This window comes from Conger conger, chromosome 6 (genome assembly GCF_963514075.1).
Source record: "Conger conger chromosome 6, fConCon1.1, whole genome shotgun sequence".
Classification (NCBI taxonomy): domain Eukaryota; kingdom Metazoa; phylum Chordata; class Actinopteri; order Anguilliformes; family Congridae; genus Conger; species Conger conger.
Window position 1 is genome coordinate 5,272,867 of NC_083765.1, and position 27,482 is coordinate 5,300,348.

The window sequence follows — 27,482 nt, forward strand, 5'->3', positions numbered from 1 at the left end:
ATCAACTCTCAAGCCGTTGGCCACGCTCCACACACCCTGGAGCTCCATCCCCCAGTCTGCGTACTCCAGCAGGGGGAGTGTGGGGGTGAGAGGCTGCTCCTCTGGCTCCTGTTTGAGTTCTGCTTGCAGCTCCTTTTTTGGGTCTCCTGCAGGGCAGGGCTGCATGTGCAGCTCCTCCACCTTACAGAGGGGTCCTTCACCACCATTAGCAGCAGCTGCCCCTGAAGTGCCTGCACAAAAACATAAATATCTTAATCTCAACTGCAGGCTTGGTGTCCTTAGCAACTTTAACCAGGAATGACTAATTACAAATGTGTCATTATTAATCACCACGGGAAGCTACAACAGGTATTCTCACAGGTGTGGCGGCCTGTAGTGTAGTGGTTAAGGTAAATGACTGGGACACGCAAGGCCGGTGGTTCTAATCCCGGTCAAGCCCACAATAAGATCCGCACAGCCGTTGGGCCCTTGAGCAAGGCCCTTAACCCTGCATTGCTCCAGGGGAGGATTGTCTCCTGCTTAGTCTAATCAACTGTATGTCTCTCTGGATAAGAGCGTCTGCCAAATCCTAATAATGTAATGGAAAGGTAGCAGCAGAGAGCCAGACCAATCCTGCTCTAAATCTTTTGCTCTAAATGTTGATCAAGAATGTATGCAGAAATGCATTAAACCCTGTTTCAAAAGTGGAATAGTAATTGCAATACATTTTAGATAATAGCAGTGTTACACGCAATGGAAAAAAACCCAGTATAAACAAAAAGCCACCAAATATCAAAGATAAATCTTTATATAAAATGCAACTTAAACATATCCAAGGTAGAGGGCCGGGTTTACAGTACAGAAGAGTCTATATGCGCCAGAAATGGTCAATTGAGCGATTGAATATTCCATGGGTCATATCTCAGCTAATGTTATTCGTAACATGTTTTTACGTTTACACCTTGAGAAAGTGTTCTCAAATGTCTCATTTACGAATCCAGTTACACTAAAAATATGTCCAAAACAAAAATAGATAAGCCAACCGTTTATATAAGCCAGATATGTAACATTTTATATGATAAGTTCAAATTGCTCCCGACATACAAATTTCCGAAGAACAAGGACTTTTCTTTCCAACGTTATGGACGTCTAAAAATCACATTTCGTGCCGTGACACGTTTTTCCTGGCGTCACCCAGCGAACGTAAAAACGAAGTTCAAAGGAAGGACCCCTCTGTGTTGTGGTGCAGCCTCCACGTGTCGGAAACTGAAATATTGCACCATGCTCCAACTAGAGCTAGGCTACCTCTCTGCAAATAAAAAGCCACGATTGCCAACAAAACTGATATTTCATTTTTTTTAAGTACGAAGAACTTTCAATGTAATAAGCTGCACAACTCTTTGTGCTTCTCTGAATTCATAGCAAACCGGAGGTTGAAATGAAAGCTTTAGAGAATTACCTGGCGTTCTCTCTCCGTATCCTCGCACAGCCCTGAGCTCTCCCTCCATCAGCAGTAACTTCGTTTTAAGCGATTCGTTCTCTCTTTGGCTTCTGCACATCTCCAATCGCAATACAGTAGACCCATCATCGACCAGCTTATTAATTTCTGCTACTGCTGTTTTCGCTAAAACCTCCAAGATGGAGGCCACCTGAACCTGAAAAGACGCCATTTCTTGTAAAGCACACGAACAATCTACGGAACCAACTAAATACAACAGACCCGCATGAAACAGCCCTGGGCTTCTGTTGTGGGAGGATCTTCTTCTTTAGGTTGTTTTGGCGGATGACCTATAGCGTTACGGAGAATATCGCCACCTACTGGCCTCGTATGTCCCATCTCCCAACCCAAGTTTCTCTTCCGAGTTCCAATCTCTCACTGTGGATAATATTATTATGCACTGTTAAAGTTCATGTTCAACATTCTCTTTGACATTGCATTCCTCACACGTATCTGAACTTTGTTTAGCCATCAATAATAAAGTAGAATTGAGCCCTGGATGATCAAATCAGTCTATAATATGACCTCTTCTCTTTTGCACTGCTTCACATTAATTCATTTTTGTATATTACAGAATCCACAGATTCTTTCAAGCCCAATTTGGTGAAGATGGGCAAAAACTCTACAGTCAAGTTCACAAAAGTAGGTTTTACTAATGGTTTCAAATGGTGCCAATGTTGGTTCTTGAGGTAAAGTTGTTTTGGCTGAAGGATATTCATAGAATAATGTATGATTTGCCATTAACCACAGCCAATGATACACTCTTAAAAAACTGGCTTATTTGCTCCAAAATGGCTGACTGATTTCACACAGGAGTACCAAGCCATAGGTCAATACATCCAACCAAAATTTCATGATGATCGGCCATTGCGAAGCCTTTCAAATGGCAGCTGATGTCTGAATGGCTGATGGCAGCCATGTTTTTTTAACACATCTTTTGATATTTTAATATCCTGTTGGAATCTTGCAGAGATGGAAGACAACAAACTTAATTAATTATTCAACCTTATTAAGACTTAAACAGTAAAAATTACAGGACTTTTTCTTGTCTCTCTTATAGCATAAGTGTCCCAGCCCAATTCTCTCATAAACGGGAGAGACCACAGTGCCCCAGTGGCCTAATGGATAAGGCACGCCGCCGCGCAGCCGCGCGGCCGAAGCCGCGGATAGTTAAGCTTAACTTTCCTTAACTTTTCCCATTCATTCTCAACGGGAGTTCTTATAATTTCGGATGCGATATATTCTATGCCGCACGTTGATATCGCGGCGCTGTTCCGAGATAAACGAATGACGTCCTTGCAGCGCGGATTATTCGAAATCGCCTGGCGCGAATCATTTCCATGGGCTCCTTTTGGTAAGTCTTATCTAGATAATTATTTTACTATTAACGGGTCCTCGAATGATATTTATGTTGTTGAGGTATTCCCGATGTATTATTGTTATTTTGAATGTTCCAATTGTTCGTTTTTTTATGTGGGAAAATTACAGTTAAACGGGATAATGTCTCTTCATGTCTGTTTCTCAACGTCGTAGCCAGCTACATTAACATGCTATCACATTACGGTTTTAAAATATCACCGTCATTAATAGGATTGACAATTTGTCTACACGTTTGATTGGTGAAGGTTTCGACATAAAATGTATTATTGTTGCTCTTATTTCACTGCCAATTGTTTATTGACATAGGCCTAACTTACTGTCATTCAGACATCTTGGTATATGTTCCTTTATTTTCCATTAATATATTATTATTGTTGTTGTTAACTTGCCCATATTATGTAGTTGCCCAGCTAAGTACTTAAATAGAGCAGTTTCCACAATTATTATATTATACAATATTTACACCCATGTTACCTTCAATTATATGAATGTACAGTAAATACATATACTTATTGTTCTGTTTTTTCTTTGTTGAGTACAATAATGACTGTAATGCCAGGCATTACAGTATAATTAGGCACACAGTATAATTAGTACAGGTCTCTTGGTTACTTTCATACATTTCATAACTAATGTTACTTTTATATCTCCAGGTGATCAGCATGTGGAGGCGTGTATATTTTCTCCCAGGTAGGCTGCAGATGTACTTCCGAAGAGGTCTGTGAAGTCCTTGGCAAAATCGGAACAATACCAGTACTTCAGGAGACCCATCCTTCACCTTCCCTCCTGCCCTGGCTATTCCAACTGCCCCAGTCCCAAGCCCAGTCTCCTTTAATACCTATGCATATCCACCATGCTAATATTGTTACAAACAACAATATATAGTTATTCATTGATATTTTTGTTGCTGTTGTTGTGTTTATATGTTCATGAGAATTGTAATATGCAATGCCCTCCGTAATGCTTGGGACAAAAACATTAATTTAGCTCAGTACACCACAATTTTATATTCATAAACAAACGATTCAAAGTGCAAGTTCTCATATTTTATTTATTATTATTTTATTTTATTTTTTAACAGCAACATCAAGCACAGTGTTGTATGACTGTATTTTCAGTTACCATAAATTATAATTCCTGTGTTTATTTTACTTAATGTTGTATATATAGCTATACATGTATTTATTCTCCTCATAGTGTTCTCGTTGGTAATTTCCAGAGGTTTTTCCAAATTTTGTATCCACACCCACAGCCTAAAACAAAGTCTTACTGTCGTAAAAATAACTATAGTACGTGTACCTAGGTGCACCAATGGCGGTAAACAATAAATAGCAATACACATATTGGTAAATAAAATCAACCGGCATTAACTTTTTGTCACAAAAGTGTCCTGGGAATGATATCAGTTCATGCCGAACACATTATTTATCGCCCCGGGACGTTGGGATGCAGTTAGTCTGGAGTCCTGAAAAAGTATGTGTCTCTGAAGAGTGCGATTCTGGGAGAAACTCCTGCTGCACCGTGTGCAACTGAACGGTGTTCCCCCCGCTGTGGACCTTTTGGTGAGATTTAAGACTACGTAGTTGGGCAAAGCTCTTCCCACACTCGTTGCAGCAGTAGGGTTTTTCCCCTGTGTGGATTCTCTGGTGTTGCTTAAGAACATGGAGATAGGCAAAGCTCTTATTGCACACTGTGCAGCTGAAGCATTTCTCTCCTGTGTGAGTCACCTGGTGAGTTTTAAGATGGCCCTTCAGGGAGAAGCACTTTCCACACTGCTCACAAGCAAATGGTTTCTCTTTGGTGTGGACGCTTTGATGATCTTTAAGGCTACCTAATGTGGTAAAGCTCTTCCCACACTCATTGCAGCAGTGGGGTTTTTCCCCTGTGTGGACTCTCTGATGTTGCTTAAGAACACTGAGATAGGCAAAGCTCTTATTGCACACTGTGCAGCTGAAGCATTTCTCTCCTGTGTGAATCACCTGGTGAGTTTTAAGATGGCCCTTCAGGGAGAAGCACTTTCCACACTGCTCACAAGCAAATGGTTTCTCTTTGGTGTGGACGCTTTGATGATGTTTAAGGCTACCTAATGTGGTAAAGCTCTTCCCACACTCATTGCAGCAGTGGGGTCTCTCTCCTGTGTGGACTCTCTGATGAGTCTTAAGATGATACTTCTGGGAGAAGCCCTTTCCACACTGCTCGCAAGTGAACGGTTTCTCTTTGGTGTGAACACACTGGTGGGCTTTAAACAAGGTTTTTCTTTTGAAGTGTTTTCCACACTCCACAGAAGCGCACTGTTTCTGCCCTGTGTGAGTGCTTTCGTGCACTTGAAGGACGTCTGACTGGGAGAAGCTCTTGCCGCACACAGAGCAGGTGAATGGTTTCTCCCTGCTGTGAACCTGCTCGTGCTTCTCCAGGATGCTGGAGGAAGTGAAACCCTTGCCGCACTCTGAACAGCTGAACCGTTTCCCCGCGCTGTGCTGCTCCTCCTGCGTCTTCAGTTTGAGAGCGTCCGGGAACGTCTTCCCACAGCATGTGCAGATTAACTCCTCCTGTCCCTCAGTTCTGCAGGGACTCTTTGCTTCTGCTGACGTGTCAGAACCCGCCTCACACGGGGCGCTTCCAACACACTGTCCTGGAGAACCCAGAGGGAACGGCGAAATGTCATCAGTTGGTCTACCAATGCTTGTCTCCTCTAGAGGGCAGCCATTTTGTTTCTGCTCAAGGTGTGATGCTGACCCTTCGTCCTTCTCCGAGCGTGGCCTCTGAGAATCTGTGTAATGCGGAGGAGAGAAGTCATCGTCTAACCGGGCGTCTCCATGCTCCGAGCTTCCATTTTGTTCCTGATCAACTCTCAAGCCGTTGGCCACGCTCCACACACCCTGGAGCGCCATCCCCCAGTCTGCAGACTCCAGCAGGGGGAGTGCGGGGGTGAGAGGCTGCTCCTCTGGCTCCTGTTTGAGTTCTGCTTGCAGCTCCTTTTCTGGGTCTCCTGCAGGGCAGGGCTGCATGTGCAGCTCCTCCTCCTTACAGAGGGGTCCTTCACCACCATTAGCAGCAGCTGCCCCTGAAGTGCCTGCACAAAAACATAAATATCTTAATCTCAACTGCAGGTAATTGGTAATATGTCACACTTTGACTTGGCGTCCTTCGCAACTTTCACCAGTAATGACTCATTACAAATGTATTATTATTAATCCCCATGGGAAGGTACAACAGGTATTCTCACAGGCGGCCTGTAGCGTAGTGGTTAAGGTAAATGACTGGGACACACAAGGCCGGTGGTTCTAATCCCACAATAAGATCCACACAGCCGTTGGGCCCTTGAGCAAGACCCTTAACCCTGCATTGCTCCAGGGGAGGATTGTCTCCTGCTTAGTCTAATCAACTGTATAAGATCTGGATAAGAGTGTCTGCAAAATGCCAATAATGTAATGTAAAGGTAGCAGCAGAGATCCTGCTCTAAATCTTTGACATGTTGATCAAGAATGTATGCAGTTATGCATTAAGTTACACGCAATGAAAAAGTGTTACACGCAATGAAAAAAAAAAACCCCAGTATAAACAAAAACCCACGGAATATCAAAGATAAATCTTCATAGAAAATGCAACTTTAACATAAGGTAGAGGGCCGGGTTTCCATTACAGAAGAGTCTATATGCGCCAGAAATGGTCAATTGAGCGATTGAATATTCCATGGGTCATATCTCAGCTAATGTTATTCGTAACGTGTTTTTACGTTTACACTTAGATAAAGTGTTCTCAAATGACTCGTTTACGAATCCAGTTACACTAAAAATATGTCGAAAACAAAAATAGATAAGCCACCCGTTTATATAAGCCAGATATGTAACATTTTATATGATGAGTTCAAATTGCTCCCGACATACACATTTCCGAAGAACAAGGACTTTTCTTTCCAACGTTATGGACGTCTAAAAATCACATTTCGTGCCGTGACACGTTTTTCATGGCGTCACCCAGCGAAGGTTTAATGACCGGAAAAACGAAATTGAAGGGGCCAAGATGGTGGCGATGTAGGAGGGCGTGTGTTTTTCGCTCTGCCAGGTTCTTAGGAGGGTTTTTTGATTAAACAACCGATGCAATCTCATTTACTAACATAAGGCAATGCACAAGTGACGTTGTATGTGTTGAGATGATATTAACTTGAATGGGGAAAAGAAGAAAAGGGAGTAAAGCTTTGTTCACAGACACGACACAAGCTAACGTTGCACGAACCTGTTGCTAGCAACAACCCAGCAATCATGCAGGATTTAGAGGAACTTAATGAAGAGGGGGCCGAAGCTAACTTTAACTTCCAATCAGTGACATCGCGTTTCCACACTTAGAAACTCCAACAAAAAAGACAAAACGTGACAGTGGAGATAATGCTGAGATTCTAGCAGCAATACATTCGCTCTCTGAAAAGCACGATGAAACGCCTTTCTCTGGAATAATTGTGACATAATGATCAGAAACAAATCCTTATTCTTTCCTAGATGGTTCCAAAGAGGTATAAATTATGTTTCTTTTCGATGACTTTGGTAATATGCTGTCCGATGAACGGTTTATATGTGTGCAGTTTCCCTATTCCCTTAAAAGATTTTAAATCTTAATCTTTAGCTATTCCTGCAGGAATAACTCAATTTGTGAAAAGCCATTTAAGTTACAGTGAGAATTTTATGACACAGCCTCTTTTGATGTCAGATGGAATTGAACTAACAGATATTAAGTGTAATAATAAGCATATTCGCCAGACATTTCAAAGAAAGAATAAGACTGTTCCTAGAGGCACATTTTTCTGGAGATCGCAATTTGAAAATATTAATTGGAGAAGGGCTTGGCTCTTACCCTATAAGTACTGTATTCTAAACAAAGCTAAGGTAGTGCACTTCAATATTTTACATACGATATACCCTGTTAATTGCCTTATTGCTAAGTTTGTAGACATTGATACTTATTTTTGCAATCATAAAATAGAAACAATATCTCATCTGTTCTTTGACTGTGAAATATCTCAAACATTTTGGAAAGACCTAGAATCTCATGTTTTTGAAGCCGCTGTTTATTCTTTTACTCTAAAGGACATTATATGTTACTACGATAACCCAGTAGATGGCACTCTTGAATTTGTAGTTAATTTCATTATTTTATATGCCAAGTTTTTTGTTCATAAACAGAAGTTTGCTAAGTCATTACCTGAAATATCTCATTTTCTCATTGAATTAAAATTTCTCCTCAAATCTCTCAATTTGTTTAAAAATGCAAAGAATGACAAATTATTGAAACATTATAGATCCTTTTTTCCTGAAACCTTTTTAAGTAATTGTATGTGAATAACTGTATTGTATACTCTTTATACTATGACCTTTGATGTTAGGTGCTAATATTGTTTACCTGATTGTTTGTATTATCTGTTCTTTCATTAAAAAAAGGGGAAAAAAAAGAAAAAAAAGTTCAAAGGAAATGACCCATCTGTGCTGTGGTGCAACCTCCAGGTGTCGGCAACTGAAATATTGCACCATGCTCCAAACTAGAGCTTGGCTACCTCTCTGCAAATAAACAGCCGCGATTGCCAACAAAACATTTTTTTTTAAGTACGAAGACATTTCCATGTACTAAGCTCACAACTCATGTCTTTGTGTTTCTCTGAATTCATCGCAAACCGGAACTTGAAATGAGAGTTTTAGAGAATTACCTGGCGTTCCCACTCCGTATCCTCGCACAGCCCTGAGCTCTCCCTCCATCAGCAGTAACTTCGTTTTTAGCGCTTCGTTCTCTCTTTGGCGTCTGCACATCTCCAATCGCCAAACAGCAGACCCATCGTCGACTAGTTTAGTAATTTCTACTACTGCTGTTTTCGCTAAAACCTCCAAGATGGAGGCCACCTGAACCTGAAGAGAAGGAAAAGACGACATTTCTTGCAAATGTTGAACTAGCGAGACAACAACCGCGTATGAAACAGTCCTGTGAACTTCTAATGGGGGGAGGATCTTCTTCTTGTTTGAGTTTATTCGGGATGATTGTTCACGTTAAGTTGCAGACTGCCACCTATTGACCTCCCACACCCCCCCTCTCCCAACCCAACTATCCCCTCCAAGTTCCGTCCCCGTCCAACCTCATCGACACAGCCTTTCAACTCTCTGGATAATATTTTGTGCACTGCACAAGTACGTGGTCAACATTTCCTTTGACGTTGCATTCCTCACTCATATCTGAATTGAGCCCTGTCCGATCCAATATCGTCACGATAATTACCTTTTCTCTTCTGCACTTCCTTTCAGACTGCGTGACACTAATTGATTTGTGTCATAGCATCTCCGTCATTTACTCCGTCATTAGAAACGTTTCTTCGTCTTATTTATTTGGGCAACTTCCTTCGTCTAGTCCTGGACTAAATTTGATTTTGAATGGAGAATCTCCGTATGAAACTCAGTTTAGTCCAGGACTAATCTTAACCTGTGTCTGCGAAACCAGCGCAGAGTATCAAGTTAAATAAAATAAAAGAAAGAACAAAAAAACAACAACATATTCGCCCCCTATTCTGAAAAAGTGGGTTAATAACAACAACAACAACAACAACAACAATAATAATAATTAACTATTTATATAGCACTTCTCAAAAACAAAGCGCTTTGCACGCATAAAAATGAAATTAATGAATCCAAGTACAGGAATACAGATAAGAAAATAAGTATACAGATTAGCCAAAGAAGCAGAATGAGAGGGGCGTGGGTAAATAAAATAACAAATTTGTACAGCAAAATACAAGATAGCTGAGCAAACAGCTATACACTCCAAGCTCATGCTGGCTAGCGTCCTAAGAAAGCAAGCAATTCATGCAACAGTTGAGACTGCAGTAAAAATGTACAGCGTCACAGTTCAAATTACATAGCGATCTTTTAATCTGAACACCGGACGTGCTATACAATGCTCGTCTGTATGAATAGCTGGTAGTTTTCCCGGTGGCCCGGACGATAACTAACATAACTGAAAATACAGGCTACCAGGCACAGAACAAAGTTTCAAAATACACAATCACGTGACAGCGTTGTATCCAATAAGGGGTTGATACATCATGATGACACTGGAAGTAGAAAGAGAGCGATGCCCAGATTTGTAAATCAGGTGACAAGAATTTTGTATCCACATCGGCAGCCTAAAAGAAAGTCTTACTGTTCTATATCACGACAGTAGGCTAGACTTGGGTTCGCCATAATGCTAGCCTAGTAACCTTACCTAGCAATACTGCTGCCACAATAGGACCCACTTCCTTGTCTTCTGTCTGTGCAGATACCCATCTACTGCTCTCAGTCTCTTCAAATAGCACGACATGTTGCACTGAGAGAGATTGTTGTACAAGCAGGGAAGGTTGGTGGATGCCACAGAATGGATGCCACGGGGCTTTCGTGAAAAATAGTAGTCCTAAACGTGTCCCGGGAATGATTTCAGTTAATCACAAACACACTGTTTATTGTCCCCGGGACGTTGTTAGTCTGGAGTCCTGATTGTGAGAAAGTACGAGTCTCTGAAGAGTGTGATTCTGGGAGAAACTCCTGCTGCACCGTGTGCAACTGAACGGTGTTCCCCCCGCTGTGGACCTTTTGGTGAGATTTAAGATTTGATTGGTGGGCAAAGGTCTTTCCACACTCGTTGCAGCAGTGGGGTTTCTCTCCTGTGTGGACACTCTGGTGACTTTTGAGATTGCTCTTCCTGGAGAAACACATTCCACACTGCTCACAAGTGAACGGTTTCTCTTTGGTGTGGACCCTTTGATGTGATTTAAGACTACCTAGTCGGGTAAAGCTCTTCCCACACTCGTTGCAGCAGTGGGGTTTTTCCCCTGTGTGGACACTCTGATGTTGCTTAAGAACACTGAGATAGGCAAAGCTCTTATTACACACTGTGCAGCTGAAGCATTTCTCTCCTGTGTGAGTCACCTGGTGAGTTTTAAGATGGCTCTTCAGGGAGAAGCACTTTCCACACTGCTCACAAGTGAACGGTTTCTCTCTGGTGTGAACGAGCTGGTAGGCTTTAAGCAAGTTTCTACAGCTTAAGTCTTTTCTGTACTTTGTACAAACGTACAGCCGTGTGTGAGTGCTTTCGTGCGCTTGAAGGACATGTGACTGGGAGAAGCTCTGGTCACACACAGAGCAGGTGAACTGTTTCTGCAGACTGTGCTGCTCCTCGTGCATCTTCAGTTCAAGAGCGTCCAAGAACGTCTTCCCACAGCATGTGCAGATGAACTCCTCCTGTCCCTCAGTTCTGCAGGGACTCTTTGCTTCTGCTGACGTGTCAGAACTCGCCTCACATGGGGCGCTTCCATCACACTCTCCTGGAGAACCCAGAAGGAACGGCATCTCTGCTGAAACCTCATCAGGCAGCCCATGAGAGCACTCTTTGTAGAGGGGGCGGCCATTTTGTTTCTGTTGTTGTGATGCTGACCCCTCGCCCTTCTCCGAGTGTGGCCTCCGAGCTCTGTAATGCGGAGGAGAGAAGTCGTCATCTAACCGGGTGTCGCCATGCTCCGAGCTTCCTATGCACTGTCTGCTTTTTTCCTGAGAAATTTCTAAGCTGTTGGCCTTGCTCCACACAGTCTGGAGCTCCATCCCCCAGTCTGCGGACTCCAGCAGGGGGAGTGTGGGGGTGAGAGGCTGCTCCTCTGGCTCCTGTTTGAGTTCTGCTTGCAGCTCCTTTTTTGGGTCTCCTGCAGGGCAGGGCTGCATGTGCAGCTCCTCCTCCTTACAGAGGGGTCCTTCACCACCATTAGCAGCAGCTGCCCCTGAAGTGCCTGCACAAAAGCAAAAATATCTTGAAATCTGAACTACAGTTAATTCATAATATGTGTCACAACATGACTTGGCTTGATGTCTTTAGCAATTATAACCAGTAATTCCAAGCCCAATTTTTTATATATATATCATTATTAATCTCCATGGGATGCTCTCACAGGCAGCAGCACAGATTCAGACCAAGCCTACTCTCGTTGATCAAACAGGTGTGTGCAGTAATACATTAAACTCTGTTTAAAAAGTGGAATTGTCGTTGGTTATTGCAATCCATTTTAGATTATAGGAGTGTTACACGAATGTAAAAAAAATAAATAAAAAAAAAGGAGAAAGTTGGATGTTTTAGGAAGGTTTATAAAGGATGTAACTTCAACATATCCAAGGTAGATGGTTGGGTTACATTTCTGACAGGGACTGGGTTTCCAGAAGAGTGTGCCAAAAACAGTCAATTGAAAGGGATTTAAATATTCTATGGGTCATATCTCAGCTGATATTATTAGAAACGTGCTTATTTTTACACATTGAGAAAGTGTTCTTAAATAAATAATCTACAAATAAAATCAAATTTTAAATGTTTAGCCCACCCCCACCTTCTTAAAAAAAGAAAAAAGAAAAAAGAAAAAAAGCTCCCTTGTGAAAACAAGTGTATTTCGTTGGCAACATATCTCCAAAAAGAACGCAGACATCGTGTTTATATTCCAGATATGAAACATTGTATACGCCACGTACTCCCTAAATTCTAATGTTCAAAGACCTTTGGCTTTTCTTTCCTACGTTATGGACCTCTGAAATCATATTTCATGGCGACACCCGGCTAACTTTGAATAGCTCTACCAGCGAAATTAAATTGGAAGTTCAAATTTGCAGGAATTTTCTACATCATTGTGCACCAAAACACAGAAAAATAAAAAAATCTAAGAGGCTAAATTGGAATTGCAACTGAAATATTGCGCGGTGTTCTTGCTACAGCGAACTGCAAATAAACAGCTACGACTGGCAAAATGTTTTTTGTTGTTGTTTTTTCTTTCATAAAAAGTGCGACATTTTCATGTAATAAGCTATGCAACCCACGTATTTGTGCGTCTGTGAATTCGTCGCAAACCGGAACTTCAAATGAGAGTTTTAGAGAATTGTCCGGCGTTCCCTCTCCGTATCCTCGCACAGCCCTGAGCTCTCCCTCCATCAGCAGTAACTTCGCTTTTAGCGCTTCGTTCTCTCTTTGGCTTCTGCTCATCTCCAATCGCCAAACAGCAGACCCATCATCAACTAGTTTAGTAATTTCTGCTGCTGCCGTTTTCGCTAAAACCTCCATGATGGAGGCCACCTGAACCTGAAAAGAGGCAAAAGACGACATTTCTTGCGAACTACATGAAACAGCGAGACACAACATCCGCGTATGAAACCATAGATATAGAAACGTAGTTATTTCTAGATTTGACGTGCTGCGTCTGCGCAGCCGCCATCTTGGGGCGGTCAAGATCCGCTTGTAAGTAAATATAAACGAGTTCTTCGGATCGCTTACTTTTAATGCGTTCTATCATATAACGAAGTGAGATAACTAACCAGTGAGCTGAAAAGTCCCAAGGACCAGTTTTACCAAGTGTACAGTGAAAAATAGCATCCGTTTCTGTACGCGACGCAAATAGGATGCCTGTTCGGCGGTGTGTTTACCTTTGAGTCGTGCTGGTGTTTGCCACATTTGCCAGAGGGCCAGCAAAATTAAATATGTTGTTATAACTCAAACGCAGTTACTCCACTACATTTATTTGACAGCTTTAGTTACCTCGGCCAGTAAGAATATTCAAATATTAATTGCACATTAATGTTCCAGAAATAATTAAATATTACATAATATAACATGGCCCAAATGCATAACAAGTACATCTACTTTTGATACTTATACTGCATATTTTGCAGAGAATTTTGTTATAAAGTGAAATGAATGTATAACGTTTTTGGAGAGATTTACAAAAGCTTAAATTCTAAATAAGTTACACTTGATGTTACCTATTCATAGATCGGAGCCTGCTTGTCCCAGTGGAAGTTGTGGCTATTCAGAAGGTTAATGTTTTGGCATAGAGCTGATGCGATCCACCCACAGCATCCATCCATCCATCCATCCATCCATCCATCCAGTATCTGAAACCGCTTATCCTGATCAGGGGGCTGGAGCCTATCCCAGCATACATTGGGCGAAAGGCAAGAATACACCCTGGACAGGTCGCCAGTCCATCGCAGGGCACACACCATTCACTCACACACTCATACCTACGGGCAATTTAGACTCTCCAATCAGCCTAACCTGCATGTCTTTGGACTGTGGGAGGAAACTGGAGTACCCGGAGGAAACCCACACAGACACGGGGAGAACATGCAAACTTCGCACAGAGAGGCCCCGGCCAACGGGGATTCGAACTCAGGACCTCCTTGCTGTGAGGCGGCAGTGCTACCCACTGCACCATCCGTGCCGCCCCACCCACAGCCACTGAATTTAATTCCAAGTATCATGTTCATGTTCATCTCACGTTCATAACAAACCAAATTTCATGAAAATCTCAAGTAAGCGAGATTGACTACAGTCGGTTTGTAGTGAAGTCTGCATCTCTCAAAACACATTGTATTTGTTTCCATTACATTAGTGGCATTTGGCAGACGCTCTTATCCAGTACGACGTGCAACAAAGTTCAAAGTGCATCCTCATCACCAGGAAAAAGTATGCTGAAAGACCCTAGAGGGAAGTACAGTTTCAAGTGCTAGGGCCTATTTGATTAATCTGACCTGGCGTTCCCTCTCCGTATCCTCGCACAGCCCTGAGCTCTCCCTCCATCAGCACAGCACAGCGGAGACTGCACTTCTCTCTGTCAACGAGTCATTACATTACATTACATTACATTCTGCGAGCCATAACAGGCAGCCAGTAGAGGTTGCTGAGCAGGGGGGTGACGTGAATGTCTGGGAACATTGAATACCAGACGGGCTGCAGCATTCTGGATGAGTTGTAGGGGTCTGATGGCAGATGCTGGAAGGCCAGCCAGCAGAGAATTGCAATAGTCCAGGCGGGACAGGACCATTGCTTGAACAAGGAGCTGAGTGGAGTAGGTGGTGAGAAAGGGTTGGATTCTCCGGATGTTGTACAGGAAGAACCTGCACGCCCGGGTCACCGTAGCGATGTTCTAGCGAGTCCCTTCAGGCTGCACGAGCAACCTCTCTCTCCTCTGTTCCGATCCTTCTTGACCTCTCTGCGGCGTTCGACACAGTCAACCACTCCATCCTCTTAGCCTCCCTGGCATCTACAGGAATCTGTGGCACAGCCTTAGAGTGGATCCAATCTTATCTCTCTGGCTGGTCCTCCCAGGTGACGTGGGCTGGAGGAGTGTCAACCCCTCGCCCCCTTGTTACAGGAGTCCCCCAGGGCTCAGTCCTCGGACCCCTCCTCTTCTCCATCTACACAAGATCCCTTGGCCCTGTTATCTCTGCTCATGGCATCTCCTATCATTGTTATGCCGATGACACCCAACTCTTTCTCTCCTTCCCTCCATCAGACACACAGGTCTCTACCCGTATCTCCGCCTGCCTGAGAGACATCCAGAGCTGGATGGGCAACCACCATCTAAAGCTCAACCCAGGTAAGACGGAGGTGATCTTCATCCCTGCTTTAACCTCTCCCTTCTCCGATTTCTCCATCTCACTAGGGGATATCACAGTGACCTCATCCCCTAGTGCAAGAAACCTTGGAGTGGTGATGGACAACAGGCTATCCTTCTCCAAGAACATCGCTACGGTGACCCAGGCGTGCAGGTTCTTCCTGTACAACATCCGGAGAATCCGACCCTTTCTCACCACCTACTCCACTCAGCTCCTTGTTCAAGCAATGGTCCTGTCCCGCCTGGACTATTGCAATTCTCTGCTGGCTGGCCTTCCAGCATCTGCCATCAGACCCCTACAACTCATCCAGAATGCTGCAGCCCGTCTGGTATTCAATGTTCCCAGACATTCACGTCACGCCCCTGCTCAGCAACCTCCACTGGCTGCCTGTTATGGCTCGCATCAAATTTAAAACTTTGGTGCTCGCATACCAGGCAGTTAAAGGATCAGCCCCTGTATATATTCAATCCCTTATAAAGACCTATACACCAAGACCCCTCCGTTCTGCCACTTTGTGCCGTCTGGCGCCTCCCCCTCGCCACACCTGCACTTCATGCTCACGACTGGTGTCTGTCCTGGTCCCACGGTGGAGGAATGACCTCCCGGTGGATGTCAGAAGTTCCGTCCCCGTCCAACCTCATCGACACAGCCTTTCACTCTCTGGATAATATTTTGTGCACTGCACAAGTACATGGTCAACAGTTTCCTTTGACGTTGCATTCCTCACTCATATCTGAATTGAGCCCTGTCCGATCCAATATCGTCACGATAATGACCTTTTCTCTTCTGCACTTCCTTTCAGACTGCGTGACACTAATTGATTTGTGTCATAGCATCTCCGTCATTTACGTTCATGATCTCATTTCCTTTGCCACACGCCCATTATTTTATGCTTGATTAAAGCGTTTTCTTAACCCATTCCAAGGGTCTGTGAAATATTTCATTTTCACTTATGCAGGGTCCTTTGAGTCTTTGTCTCCTCTCCACAGTTGTCTCCTCAGTAGGTTCGTCATGGTTACTGAATTGTGATATATTGATTCAAAACAAATTCAATACTGAAAGCAAGAATGATCTGAAATCATAACTACTTGTTTACAGAGTCTGCAGGAGCAAATGCACAGTATGTTCGGACCGACAGGGATGCACAGCGTACAGCATTACAGAAAACACGCGCCTTTTTTCTTCGTCTTATTTATTTGGGCAACTTCCTTCGTCTAGTCCTGGACTAAATTTGATTTTGAATGGAGAATCTCCGTATGAAACTCAGTTTAGTCCAGGACTAATCTTAACCTGTGTCTGCGAAACCAGCGCAGAGTATCAAGTTAAATAATATATATATATATATTTAAAAACACAACATATTAGCCTCCTATTCTGAAAAAGTGGGTTAATGATAATAATAATAATAATAATAATAATAATAATAATAAAATAATAACAACAATAATAATTAACTATTTATATAGCACTTTTCAAAAACAAAGCGCTTTGCACGCATAAAAATGAAATGAATGAATACAAGTACAGGAATACAGATATGAAAATAAGTATACAGATTAGCCAAAGAAGCAGAATGAGAGGGGGCGTGGGTAAATAAAATAACAAATTTGTACAGCAAAATACAAGATAGCTGAGCAAACAGCTATGCCGAGTCGGCTTACACTCCAAGCTCATGCTGGCTAGCGCCCTAAGAAAGCAAGCAATTCATGCAACAGTTGAGACTGCAGTAAAAATGTACAGCGTCACAGTTCAAATAACATAGCGATCTTTTAATCTGAACACCGGACGTGCTATACAATGCTCGTCTTCATGAATAGCTGGTAGTTTTCCCGGTGGCCCGGACGATAACTAACATAACTGAAAATACATGCTAGCAGGCACAGAACAAAGCTTCAAAATACACAATCACGTGATAGCGTTGTATCCAATAAGGGGTTGAAACATCATGATGACACTGGAAGTAGAAAGTGAGCGATGCCAGATTTGTAAATCAGGTGACAAGAATTTTGTATCCACGCCGGCAGCCTACATTTACATTTACATTATTGGCATTTGGCAGACGCTCTTATCCAGAACGACGTACAGTTGATTAGACTAAGCAGGAGACAATCCTCCCCTGGAGCAATGTAGGGTTAAGGGCCTTGCTCAAGGGCTCAACGGCTGTGCGGATCTTATTGCGGTTACACCGGGATTAGAACCACCAACCTTGCGTGTCCCAGTCATTTACCTTAACCACTACGATAGAGGCCGCCCCTAAAACAAAGTCTTACTGTTCTATATCACGACAGTAGGCTAGACTTGGGTTTGCCGTAATGCTAGCCTAGTAACCTTACCTACCTTACTGCTGCCACTATAGGACCCACTTCCTTCTGTCTGTGCAGATACCCATCTACTGCTCTCAGTCTCTTCAAATAGCACAACACGTTGCACAGAGAGAGATTGTTGTACAAGCAGGTAAGGTTGGCATGTGCCACAGGAATTGATTTTGCGGGTAAAGCAGTGCCAACTGCTGGCCAGTGAGAGGGGAGAGGGGAGAGGGGATGGGTGCTCAACTGGCTCAGAGTAAGGTGATGAACATTTAACCTTAAAAAAGTTTTTTAATAAATAAATTGTCGTCCTAAAGGTGTCCCGGGAATGATGTCAGTTAATCCCAAACACATTGTTTATTGTCCCCGGGACATTATTAGTCTGGAGTCCTGATTGTGAGAAAGTACGAGTCTCTGAAGAGTGTGATTCTGGGAGAAACTCCTGCTGCACAGTGTGCAACTGAATGGTGTTCCCCCTGGTGTGGACCCTTTCATGAGTTTTAAGATTACTTCGTCGGGTGAAGCTCTTCCCACACTCGTTGCAGCAGTGGAGTTTCTCTCCTGTGTGGATTCTCTGGTGTTGCTTAAGAGCACTGAGATAGGCAAAGCTCTTATTACACACTGTGCAGCTGAAGCATTTCTCTCCTGTGTGAATCACCTGGTGAGTTTTAAGATGGCTCTTCTGGGAGAAGCACCTTCCACACTGCTCACAACTGAACGGTTTCTCCCCCGTGTGGACCCTTTGGTGAGATACAAGAAGACTTAGTTTGTAAAAGCTCTTATTGCACACTGTGCAGCTGAAGCATTTCTCTCCTGTGTGAGTCACCTGGTGAGTTTTAAGCTGGCTCTTCAGGAAGAAGCACTTTCCACACTGCTCACAAGTGAAGGGTTTCTCTTTGGTGTGGACGCTTTGATGAGATTTAAGACTACCTAGTCGGTTGAAGCTCTTCCCACACTCGTTGCAGCAGTGGGGTTTTTCCCCTGTGTGGATTCTCTGATGTTGCTTAAGAACACTGAGATAGGCAAAGCTCTTATTACACACTGTGCAGCTGAAGCATTTCTCTCCTGTGTGAATCACCTGGTGAGATTTAAGATGGCCCTTCAGGGAGAAGCACTTTCCACACAGCTCACAAGTGAACGGTTTCTCTTTGGTGTGGACCCTTTGATGAGTTTTAAGATTACCTAGTCGGTTGAAGCTCTTCCCACACTCTTTGCAGCAGTGGGATTTCTCTCTGGTGTGAACGAGCTGGTAGGCTTTTCTGTACTTTGTACAAACGTATCGCCCAGTGTGAGTGCTTTTGTGCGCTTGAAGGACATGTGACTGGGAGAAGCTCTGGTCACACACAGAGAAGCTGAACTGTTTCCCCGCACTGTGCTGCTCCTCGTGTGCCTTCAGTTCAAGAGCGTCCGGGAACGTCTTCCCACAGCGTGTGCAGATGAACTCCTCCTCCTGTCCCTCAGTTCTGCAGGGACTCTTTGCTTCTGCTGACGTGTCAGAACTCGCCTCACACAGGGCGCTTCCATCACACTCTCCTGGAGAACCCAGAGGGAATGCCAGCTCTGCTGAAACCTCATCAGGCAGCCCATAAGAGCACTCATTGTAGAGGGGGCGGCCATTTTGTTTCTGTTGTTGTGATGCTGACCCCTCGCCCTTCTCCGAGCGTGGCCTCCGAGCTGTGTAATGCGGAGGAGAGAAGTCGTCATCTAACCGGGCATCAACTAGCTCCAAGCTTCCTATGCACTGTCTGTTTTTTTCCAGAGAAATTTCTAAGCTGTTGGCCTTGCTCCACACTGTCTGGAGCTCCATCCCCCAGTCTGCGGACTCCAGCAGGGGGAGTGTGGGGGTGAGAGGCTGCTCATCTGGCTCCTGTTTGAGTTCTGCTTGCAGCTCCTTTTCTGGGTCTCCTGCAGGGCAGGGTTGCATGTGCAGCTCCTCCTCCTTACAGAGGGGCCCTTCACCATTATTAGCAGCAGCTGCCCCTGAAGTGTCTGCACAAAAGCAAAAATATCTTGATCTCAACTGCAGGTAATTTGTAATGTGTCACAACTTGACTTGGCTTGATGTCTTTAGCCATTATAACCAGTAATTCCAAGCCCAATTTTATATATATACCCCCATGGGATGCTATCACAGATATTCTCACAGGTAGCAGCACAGATTCAGACCAGTCCTACTCTCTTTGATCAAGCAGGTGTGCAGTAATACATTAAACTGTTTAAATAGTGGAATTGTCGTTGGTTATTGCAATCAATTTTAGATTATAGGAGTGTTACACGTATGTTTTAAAAAAAAGAAAAAGATAGTTGGAAGTTTTGTATCAACAAAACCCACCCAGTACCAAAGGTTTTAGGAAGGTTTATAAAGGATGTAACTTCAACATATCCAAGGTAGATGGTCGGGTTACATTTCTGACAGGGACTGGGTTTCCGGAAGAGTGTGTCATATCTCAGCTGATATTTTCAGAAACGTGCTTATTTTTACACATTGAGAAAGTGTTCTTAAATAAAATGTAAAATGTTAACCCCACCCCCACCTTCTTAAAAATATATATTTTTTTAAAAGCTCCCTTGTGAAAACAAGTGTATTTCGTTGGCAACACATCTCCAAAAAGAACGTACACATCGTGTTTATATTCCAGATATGAAACATTGTGTACGCCACGTACTCCCTAAATCATATTTCATGGCGACACCCAGCTAACTTTGAATAGCTCTACCGGCGAAATTAAATTGGAAGTTCAAATTTGCAGGAATTGTCTACATCATTGTGCACCAAAACACAGAAAAAAAAAATCCAAGAGGCTAAATTGGAACTGCAACTGAAATATTGCGCGGTGTTCTTGCTACAGCTAACTGCAAATAAACAGCTACGATTGGCAAATGTTTTTTGTTTTTTTTTTCATAAAAAGTGACATTTTCATGTAATAAGCTATGCAACCCACGTATTTGTGCTTCTGTGAATTCGTCGCAAACCGGAACTTCAAATGAGAGTTTTAGAGAATTGTCCGGCGTTCCCTCTCCGTATCCTCGCACAGCCCTGAGCTCTCCCTCCATCAGCAGTAACTTCGCTGTTAGCGCTTCGTTCTCTCTTTGGCTTCTGCTCATCTCCAATCGCCAAACAGCAGACCCATCATCAACTAATTTAGTAATTTCTGCTGCCGCCGTTTTCGCTAAAGCGTCCATGATGGAGGCCACCTGAACCTGAAAAGTAGCAAAAGACGACATTTCTCGCAAACTACATGAAACAGCGAGACACAACATCCGCGTATGAAACCATAGATATAGAAACGTAGTTATTTCTAGATTTGACGTGCTGCGTCTGCGCGGCCGCCATCTTGGGGCGGTCAAGATCCGCTTGTTAGTAAATATAAACGAGTTGTTCGGATCACTTTATCACTGGTAAGCTTACCTTTAATGCGTTCTATCATATAACGCAGTGACATAACTAACCAGTGAGCTGAAAAATCCCAAGGACCAGTTTTACCAAGTGTACAGTGAAAAATAGCATCCGTTTCTGTACCCGACCCAAATAGGATACCTGATCGGCGGTGTGTCTACATTTGAGTCGTGCTGGTGTTTGCCACATTTGCCAGAGGGCCAGCTAAATTAAATATGTTGTTCTTACTCAAACGCAGTTACTCCACTACATTTATTTGACAGCTTTAGTTACCTTGGCCAGTAAGAATATTAAAATAATAATTGTACATTAATGTTCCGGAAATAATGAAATATTACATAATATAACATGGCCCAAATGCAGAACAAGTACATCTACTTTTGATACTTATACTGCATATTTTGCAGAGAATTTTGTTCTCAAGTGAAATGAATGTATAACTATTTGGAGAGATTTACAAAAGCTTAAATTCTAAATAATTTACACTTGATGTTACCTATTCATAGATCGGAGCCTGCTTGTCCCAGTGGAAGTTGTGGCTATTCAGAAGGTTAATGTTTTGGCATAGAGCTGATTAGATCCACCCACAGCAACTGAATTTAATTCCAACAAGTAACCGGTATCATTCATCTCACGTTCATAACAAACCAAATTTCATGAAAATCGAAGTAAGCGAGCTTGACTACAGTCGGTTTGTAGTGAAGTCTGCATCTCTCAAAACACATTGTATTTGTTTCCATTACATTAGTGGCATTTGGCAGACGCTCTTATCCAGTACGACGTGCAACAAAGCAAGCAATTCCTGCAACAGTTGAGACTGCAGTAAAAATGTACATCGTCACAGTTTAAATTACATAGCGATCTTTTAATCTGAACACCGGACGTGCTATACAATGCTCGTCTTCATGAATAGCTGGTAGTTTTCCCGGTGGCCCGGAAGATAACTAACGTAACTGAAAAGACATGCAAGCAGGCACAGAACAAAGTTTCAAAATACACAATCACGTGATAGCGTTGTATCCAATAAGGGGTTGATACATCATGATGACACTGGAAGTAGAAAGAGAGCGATGCCCAGATTTGTAAATCAGGTGACAAGAATTTTGTATCCACACCGGCAGCCTAAAACAAAGTCTTACTGTTCTATATCACGACAGTAGGCTAGACTTGGGTTCGCCGTAATGCTAGCCTAGTAACCTTACCTAGCAATACTGCTGCCACAATAGGACCCACTTCCTTGTCTTCTGTCTGTGCAGATACCCATCTATTGCTCTCAGTCTCTTCAAATAGCACGGCACGTTGCACAGAGAAAATAAAATAAAATAAAAATTGTAGTCCTAAAGGTGTCCTGGGAATGATGTCAGTTAATCACAAACACACTGTTTATTGTCCCCGGGAAGTTATTAGTCTGGAGTCCTGATTGTGAGAAGAGTCTCTGAAGAGTGCGATTCTGGGAGAAACTCCTGCTGCACAGTGTGCAACTGAACGGTGTTCCCCCCGGTGTGGACCTTTTGGTGAGATTTAAGATTACCTGGTCGGTTGAAGCTCTTCCCACACTCGTTGCAGCAGTGGGGTTTTTCCCGTGTGAACTCTCTGATGTCGCTTAAGAACATGGAGATAGGCAAAGCTCTTATTACACACAGTGCAGCTGAAGCATTTCTCTCCTGTGTGAATCACCTGGTGAGTTTTAAGATGGCCTTTCAGGGAGAAGCACTTTCCACACTGCTCACAAGTGAAGGGTTTCTCTTTGGTGTGGACACTTTGATGAGATTTAAGACTACCTGGTCGGTTGAAGCTCTTCCCACACTCATTGCAGCAGTGGGGTTTTTCCCCTGTGTGGACTCTCTGATGTTGTTTAAGAACACTGAGATAGGCAAAGCTCTTATTACATACTGTGCAGCTGAAGCATTTCTCTCCTGTGTGAGTCACCTGGTGAGTTTTAAGATGGCCTTTCAGGGAGAAGCACTTTCCACACTGCTCACAAGTGAACGGTTTCTCTCTGGTGTGGACCCTTTGATGAGTTTTAAGATTACCTAGTCGGGTAAAGCTCTTCCCACAGCGTGTGCAGATGAACTCCTCCTCCTGTCCCTCAGTTCTGCAGGGACTCTTTGCTTCTGCTGACGTGTCAGAACTCGCCTCACACGGGGCGCTTCCATCACACTCTCCTGGAGAACCCAGAGGGAATGCCAGCTCTGCTGAAACCTCATCAGGCAGCCCATAAGAGCACTCTTTGTAGAGGGGGTGGCCATTTTGTGTCTGTTGTTGTGATGCTGACCCCTCGCCCTTCTCCAAGCGTGGCCTCCGAGCTGTGTAATGCGGAGGAGAGAAGTCGTCATCTAACCGGGCATCAACCGGCTCCAAGCTTCCTACGCACTGTCTCTTTTTTTCCTGAGAAATTTCCAAGCTGTTGGCCTTGCTCCACACAGACTGGAGCTCCAGCCCCAAGTCCACAGACAGGGGGAGTGTGGGGGTGAGAGGCTGCTCCTCTGGCTCCTGTTTGAGTTCTGCTTGCAGCTCCTTTTCTGGGTCTCCTGCAGGGCAGAGTGGCATGTGCAGCTCCTCCTCCTTACAGAGGGGTCCTTCACCATCATTAGCAGCAGCTGCCCCTGAAGTGCCTGCACAAAAGCAAAAATATCTTGAAATCTGAACTACAGTTAATTCGTAATATGTCACAACTTGACTTGGCTTGATGTCTTTAGCCATTACAACCAGTAATTCCAAGCCCAATTTTAAATATATCATTATTAATCCCCATGGGATGCTATCACAGATATTCTCACAGGTAGCAGCAGAGATTCAGACCAGTCCTACTCTCGTTGATCAAGCAGGTGTGCAGTAATACATTAAACTGGAATTGTCGTTTGTTATTGCAATCAATTTTACACGTATGTAAAAAAAAAAAAAAAAGTAAGAAAAAAGACAAGAAAAACAAAACCCACCCAGTACCAAAGGTTTTAGGAAGGTTTATAAAGGATGTAACTTTAACATATCCAAGGTAGATGGTCGGGTTACATTTCTGACAGGGACTGGGTTTCCAGAAGAGTGTGCCAAAAATAGTCAATTGAAAGGGATTTAAATATTCTATGGGTCATATCTCAGCTGATATCATTAGAAACATGCTTATTTTTACACATTGAGAAAGTGTTCTTAAATAAATAATCTACAAATAAAATCAAATTTTAAATGTTTACCCCACCCCCACCTTCTTAAAAAAAGAAAAAGAAAAAAAAGCTCCCTTTTACAAGTGTATTTCGTTGGAAACATATCTCCAAAAAGAACGCAGACATCGTGTTTATATTCCAGATATGAAATATTGTATACGCCACGTACTCCCTAAATTCTAATGTTCAAAGACCTTTGGCTTTTCTTTCCTACGTTATGGACCTCTGAAATCATATTTCATGGCGACACCCAGCTAACTTTAAATAGCTCTACCGGCGAAATTAAATTGGAAGTTCAAATTTGCAGGGATTTTCTACATCATTGTGCACCAAAACACAGAAAAATAAAAAAATCTAAGAGGCTAAATTGGAACTGCAACTGAAATATTGCGCGGTGTTCTTGCTACAGCTAACTGCAAATAAACAGCTACGATTGGCAAACTGTTTTTGTTTTTTTTTATAAAAAGTGACATTTTCATGTAATAAGCTATGCAACCCACGTATTTGTGCTTCTGTGAATTCGTCGCAAACCGGAACTTCAAATGAGAGTTTTAGAGAATTGTCCGGCGTTCCCTCTCCGTATCCTCGCACAGCCCTGAGCTCTCCCTCCATCAGCAGTAACTTCGCTTTTAGCGCTTCGTTCTCTCTTTGGCTTCTGCTCATCTCCAATCGCCAAACAGCAGACCCATCATCAACTAGTTTCGTAATTTCTGCTGCTGCCGTTTTCGCTAAAACCTCCATGATGGAGGCCACCTGAACCTGAAAAGTAGTAAAAGACGACATTCCTCGCAAACTACTTGAAACAGCGAGACACAACATCCGGCGTAACCATAAATATAGAAACGTAGATATTTCTAGATTTGACGTGCTGCGTCTGCGCGGCCGCCATATTGGGGCGGTCAAGGTCCGCTCGTAAGTAAATATAGGCCTAAACGAGTTGCTCGGATCAATTTATCACTGGTAAGCTTACTTTAAATGCGTAGATCATATAACGCAGTGACATAACTAACCAGTGAGCTGAAAAATCCCAAGGACCCGTTTTACCAAGTGTACAGTAAAAAAAAATAGCATCCGTTTCTGTACCGGACCGAAATAGGATACCTGATAGGCGGTGTGTCTACCTTTGAGTCGTGCTGGTGTTGGCAACATTTGCCAAATATGTTGTTATTACTCAAACGCAGTTACTCCACTATATTTATTTGACAGCTTTAGTTACCTCGGCCAGTAAGAATATTAAAATAATAATTGCACATTAATGTTCCAGAAATAATTTAATATTACATAATATAACATGGCCCAAATGCAGAACAAGTACATCTACTTTTGATACTTATACTGCATATTTTGCAGAGAATTTTGTTCTAAAGTGAAATTAATGTATAGCTTTTTTGGAGAGATTTACAAAAGCTGAAATTCTAAATAATTTACACTTGATGTTGCCTATTCATAGATCGGAGCCTGCTTGTCCCAGTGGAAGTTGGGGCTATCATGTTCATGTTCATCTCACGTTCATAACAAACCAAATTTCATGAAAAAGTAAGCGAGATAGGTTACAGTTGGTTTGTAGTGAAGTCTGCATCTCTCAAAACACATTGTATTTGTTTACATTACATTATTGGCATTTGGCAGACGCTGTTATCCAGTATGATGTAAAACAATGTGCAAAGTGCATAACCAGGGATAAGTGCGCTGAAAGACCCTAGAAGGAAGTAGTTTTAAGTGCTAGGGGTACAAACAAGATAAGTACTAGGGCCTATTTGATTAATCTGACAATGGATTATATCTAAAACTGCACATATACAGCACAACGTAATAGAACACTGACGTAGGAACAATAAACAGCTTACATAGCCAAACAAAACTCGCAAAAATATCCTAGTGAACAAGTTATTACACAAGTAAACATCACTGAACTGATCAGGATCCAGAGCCTCGCCTACCATTACATTACATTATTGGCATTTGGCAGACGCTCTTATCCAGACCGACGTACAGTTGATTAGACTAAGCAGGAGACAATACTCCCCTAGAGCAATGCAGGGTTAAGGGCCTTGCTCAAGGGCCCAACGGCTGTGCGGATCTTATTGTGGTTACACCGGGATTAGAGCCACCAACCTTGCGGGCCCCAGTCATTCACCTTAACCACTACGCAACAGGTGGCCCCCCTACCACATCAACAGCACCATACAGCTCAAAAACAAAACCGCATACATGAACCGCTTCTACTTTGCCACTAGTTTCCTGCATCCTGGATCACAGGCACCCCTACTCCTGAGACCCCCCCCTCCCCCCCCCAGCCATACAGATCACTCCGCCAATACATTTACACCTCACGACTGCACACTGCACAGCTCACAAACTGGACACAAACTCTCCCCACCAGGGTGTTCATGTTCAGGAGGAGCTTGGCCCTGGTGGAGACATGCCCATACCAACGCTGTAATGTTAAGGAAACCGAAGATCACCTCCTGTGGCACTGCAGAAAAGCCGAACCCATCTGGCAATCCATATTCCCATTCCTGGACACATACACGGACACACAGTCACTGACCCTCCGGGATATCCTCCTCGGCCCCCGCAACGGGATCACATCTGCGGAGGAGGAGATTGCCTGGAGGGTGATCAACATCACCAAGAACACTTTATGGGACTCGAGCAATATCATGTTATTTCAAAAACAGGAACTTCACACTGTCATAATTACCCGCCAGATCATTACATTACATTACATTATTGGCATTTGGCAGACGCTCTTATCCAGAGCGACGTACAACAAAGTGCATACCCATAACCAGGGATAAGTTCGCTGAAAGACCCTAGAGGTAAGTACAATTTCAACTGCTACCTGTACAACAAAGATAAGGACAAGGGGCTTTTTTTTTTTTTTTTTTGAACAAACAAACAAACAAACAGCAAAAGTCACCAAAGTTAACTATCCAAACACTGCTTACCTAGCCAACTAAAAATACCGATACACAAAGCAAGTCACAGAGACAACAATTAAGGTTCACAGGGAGGTAGGGAGGGATGGGGAGAGGTGCTGCTTGAAGAGGTGCGTCTTCAGCTTGCGCTTGAAGGTGGGGAGAGATTCTATAGTTCTGACCTCAACGGGGAGTTCGTTCCACCACCGTGGAGCCAGAACAGACAGTAGTCGTGAGCGTGAGGTGGAGGTTCTGAGAGGGGGAGGTGCCAAGCGGCCTGTGGAGGCTGAACGAAGAGGTCTGGCAGGGGTGTAGGGTCTGATGATTTTTTGCAGATAAGCTGGGGAAGACCCTTTAACTGCTTGGAAGGCTAGCACCAATGTTTTGAATTTGATGCGAGCCATGACAG

The 27,482-nt window shown here is 43.3% G+C and overlaps 4 protein-coding genes across 4 annotated transcripts; all 4 read right to left on the bottom strand.

Moving 5' to 3' along the window:
- Nucleotides 1-4,002: 4,002 nt before the first annotated feature.
- Nucleotides 4,003-8,901, bottom strand: LOC133130504 (gastrula zinc finger protein XlCGF57.1-like). Its single transcript, XM_061245145.1, has 2 exons — nt 8,553-8,901; nt 4,003-5,930 (listed from the first exon to the last, which is right to left on the bottom strand). The coding sequence occupies exons 1-2, from the start codon at nt 8,770-8,772 to the stop codon at nt 4,279-4,281; spliced, it is 1,872 nt and encodes a 623-aa protein (XP_061101129.1). The 5' UTR covers nt 8,773-8,901; the 3' UTR covers nt 4,003-4,278.
- Nucleotides 8,902-9,502: 601 nt separating this feature from the next.
- On the bottom strand, nt 9,503-13,019 carry LOC133130461 (zinc finger protein 391-like). The gene is made up of 2 exons (XM_061245071.1): nt 12,715-13,019; nt 9,503-11,645 (listed from the first exon to the last, which is right to left on the bottom strand). The coding sequence occupies exons 1-2, from the start codon at nt 12,995-12,997 to the stop codon at nt 10,303-10,305; spliced, it is 1,626 nt and encodes a 541-aa protein (XP_061101055.1). The 5' UTR covers nt 12,998-13,019; the 3' UTR covers nt 9,503-10,302.
- Nucleotides 13,020-18,241: 5,222 nt separating this feature from the next.
- On the bottom strand, nt 18,242-20,824 carry LOC133130463 (zinc finger protein 391-like). Its single transcript, XM_061245073.1, has 3 exons — nt 20,537-20,824; nt 18,421-19,583; nt 18,242-18,334 (listed from the first exon to the last, which is right to left on the bottom strand). The coding sequence occupies exons 1-3, from the start codon at nt 20,817-20,819 to the stop codon at nt 18,302-18,304; spliced, it is 1,479 nt and encodes a 492-aa protein (XP_061101057.1). The 5' UTR covers nt 20,820-20,824; the 3' UTR covers nt 18,242-18,301.
- A 1,011-nt stretch (nt 20,825-21,835) lies between these two features.
- LOC133130464 (zinc finger protein 391-like) lies at nt 21,836-24,970 on the bottom strand. Its single transcript, XM_061245074.1, has 2 exons — nt 24,653-24,970; nt 21,836-23,606 (listed from the first exon to the last, which is right to left on the bottom strand). Exons 1-2 carry the CDS (start codon nt 24,933-24,935, stop codon nt 22,519-22,521), a joined length of 1,371 nt encoding a protein of 456 aa, XP_061101058.1. The 5' UTR covers nt 24,936-24,970; the 3' UTR covers nt 21,836-22,518.
- Nucleotides 24,971-27,482: the final 2,512 nt, after the last annotated feature.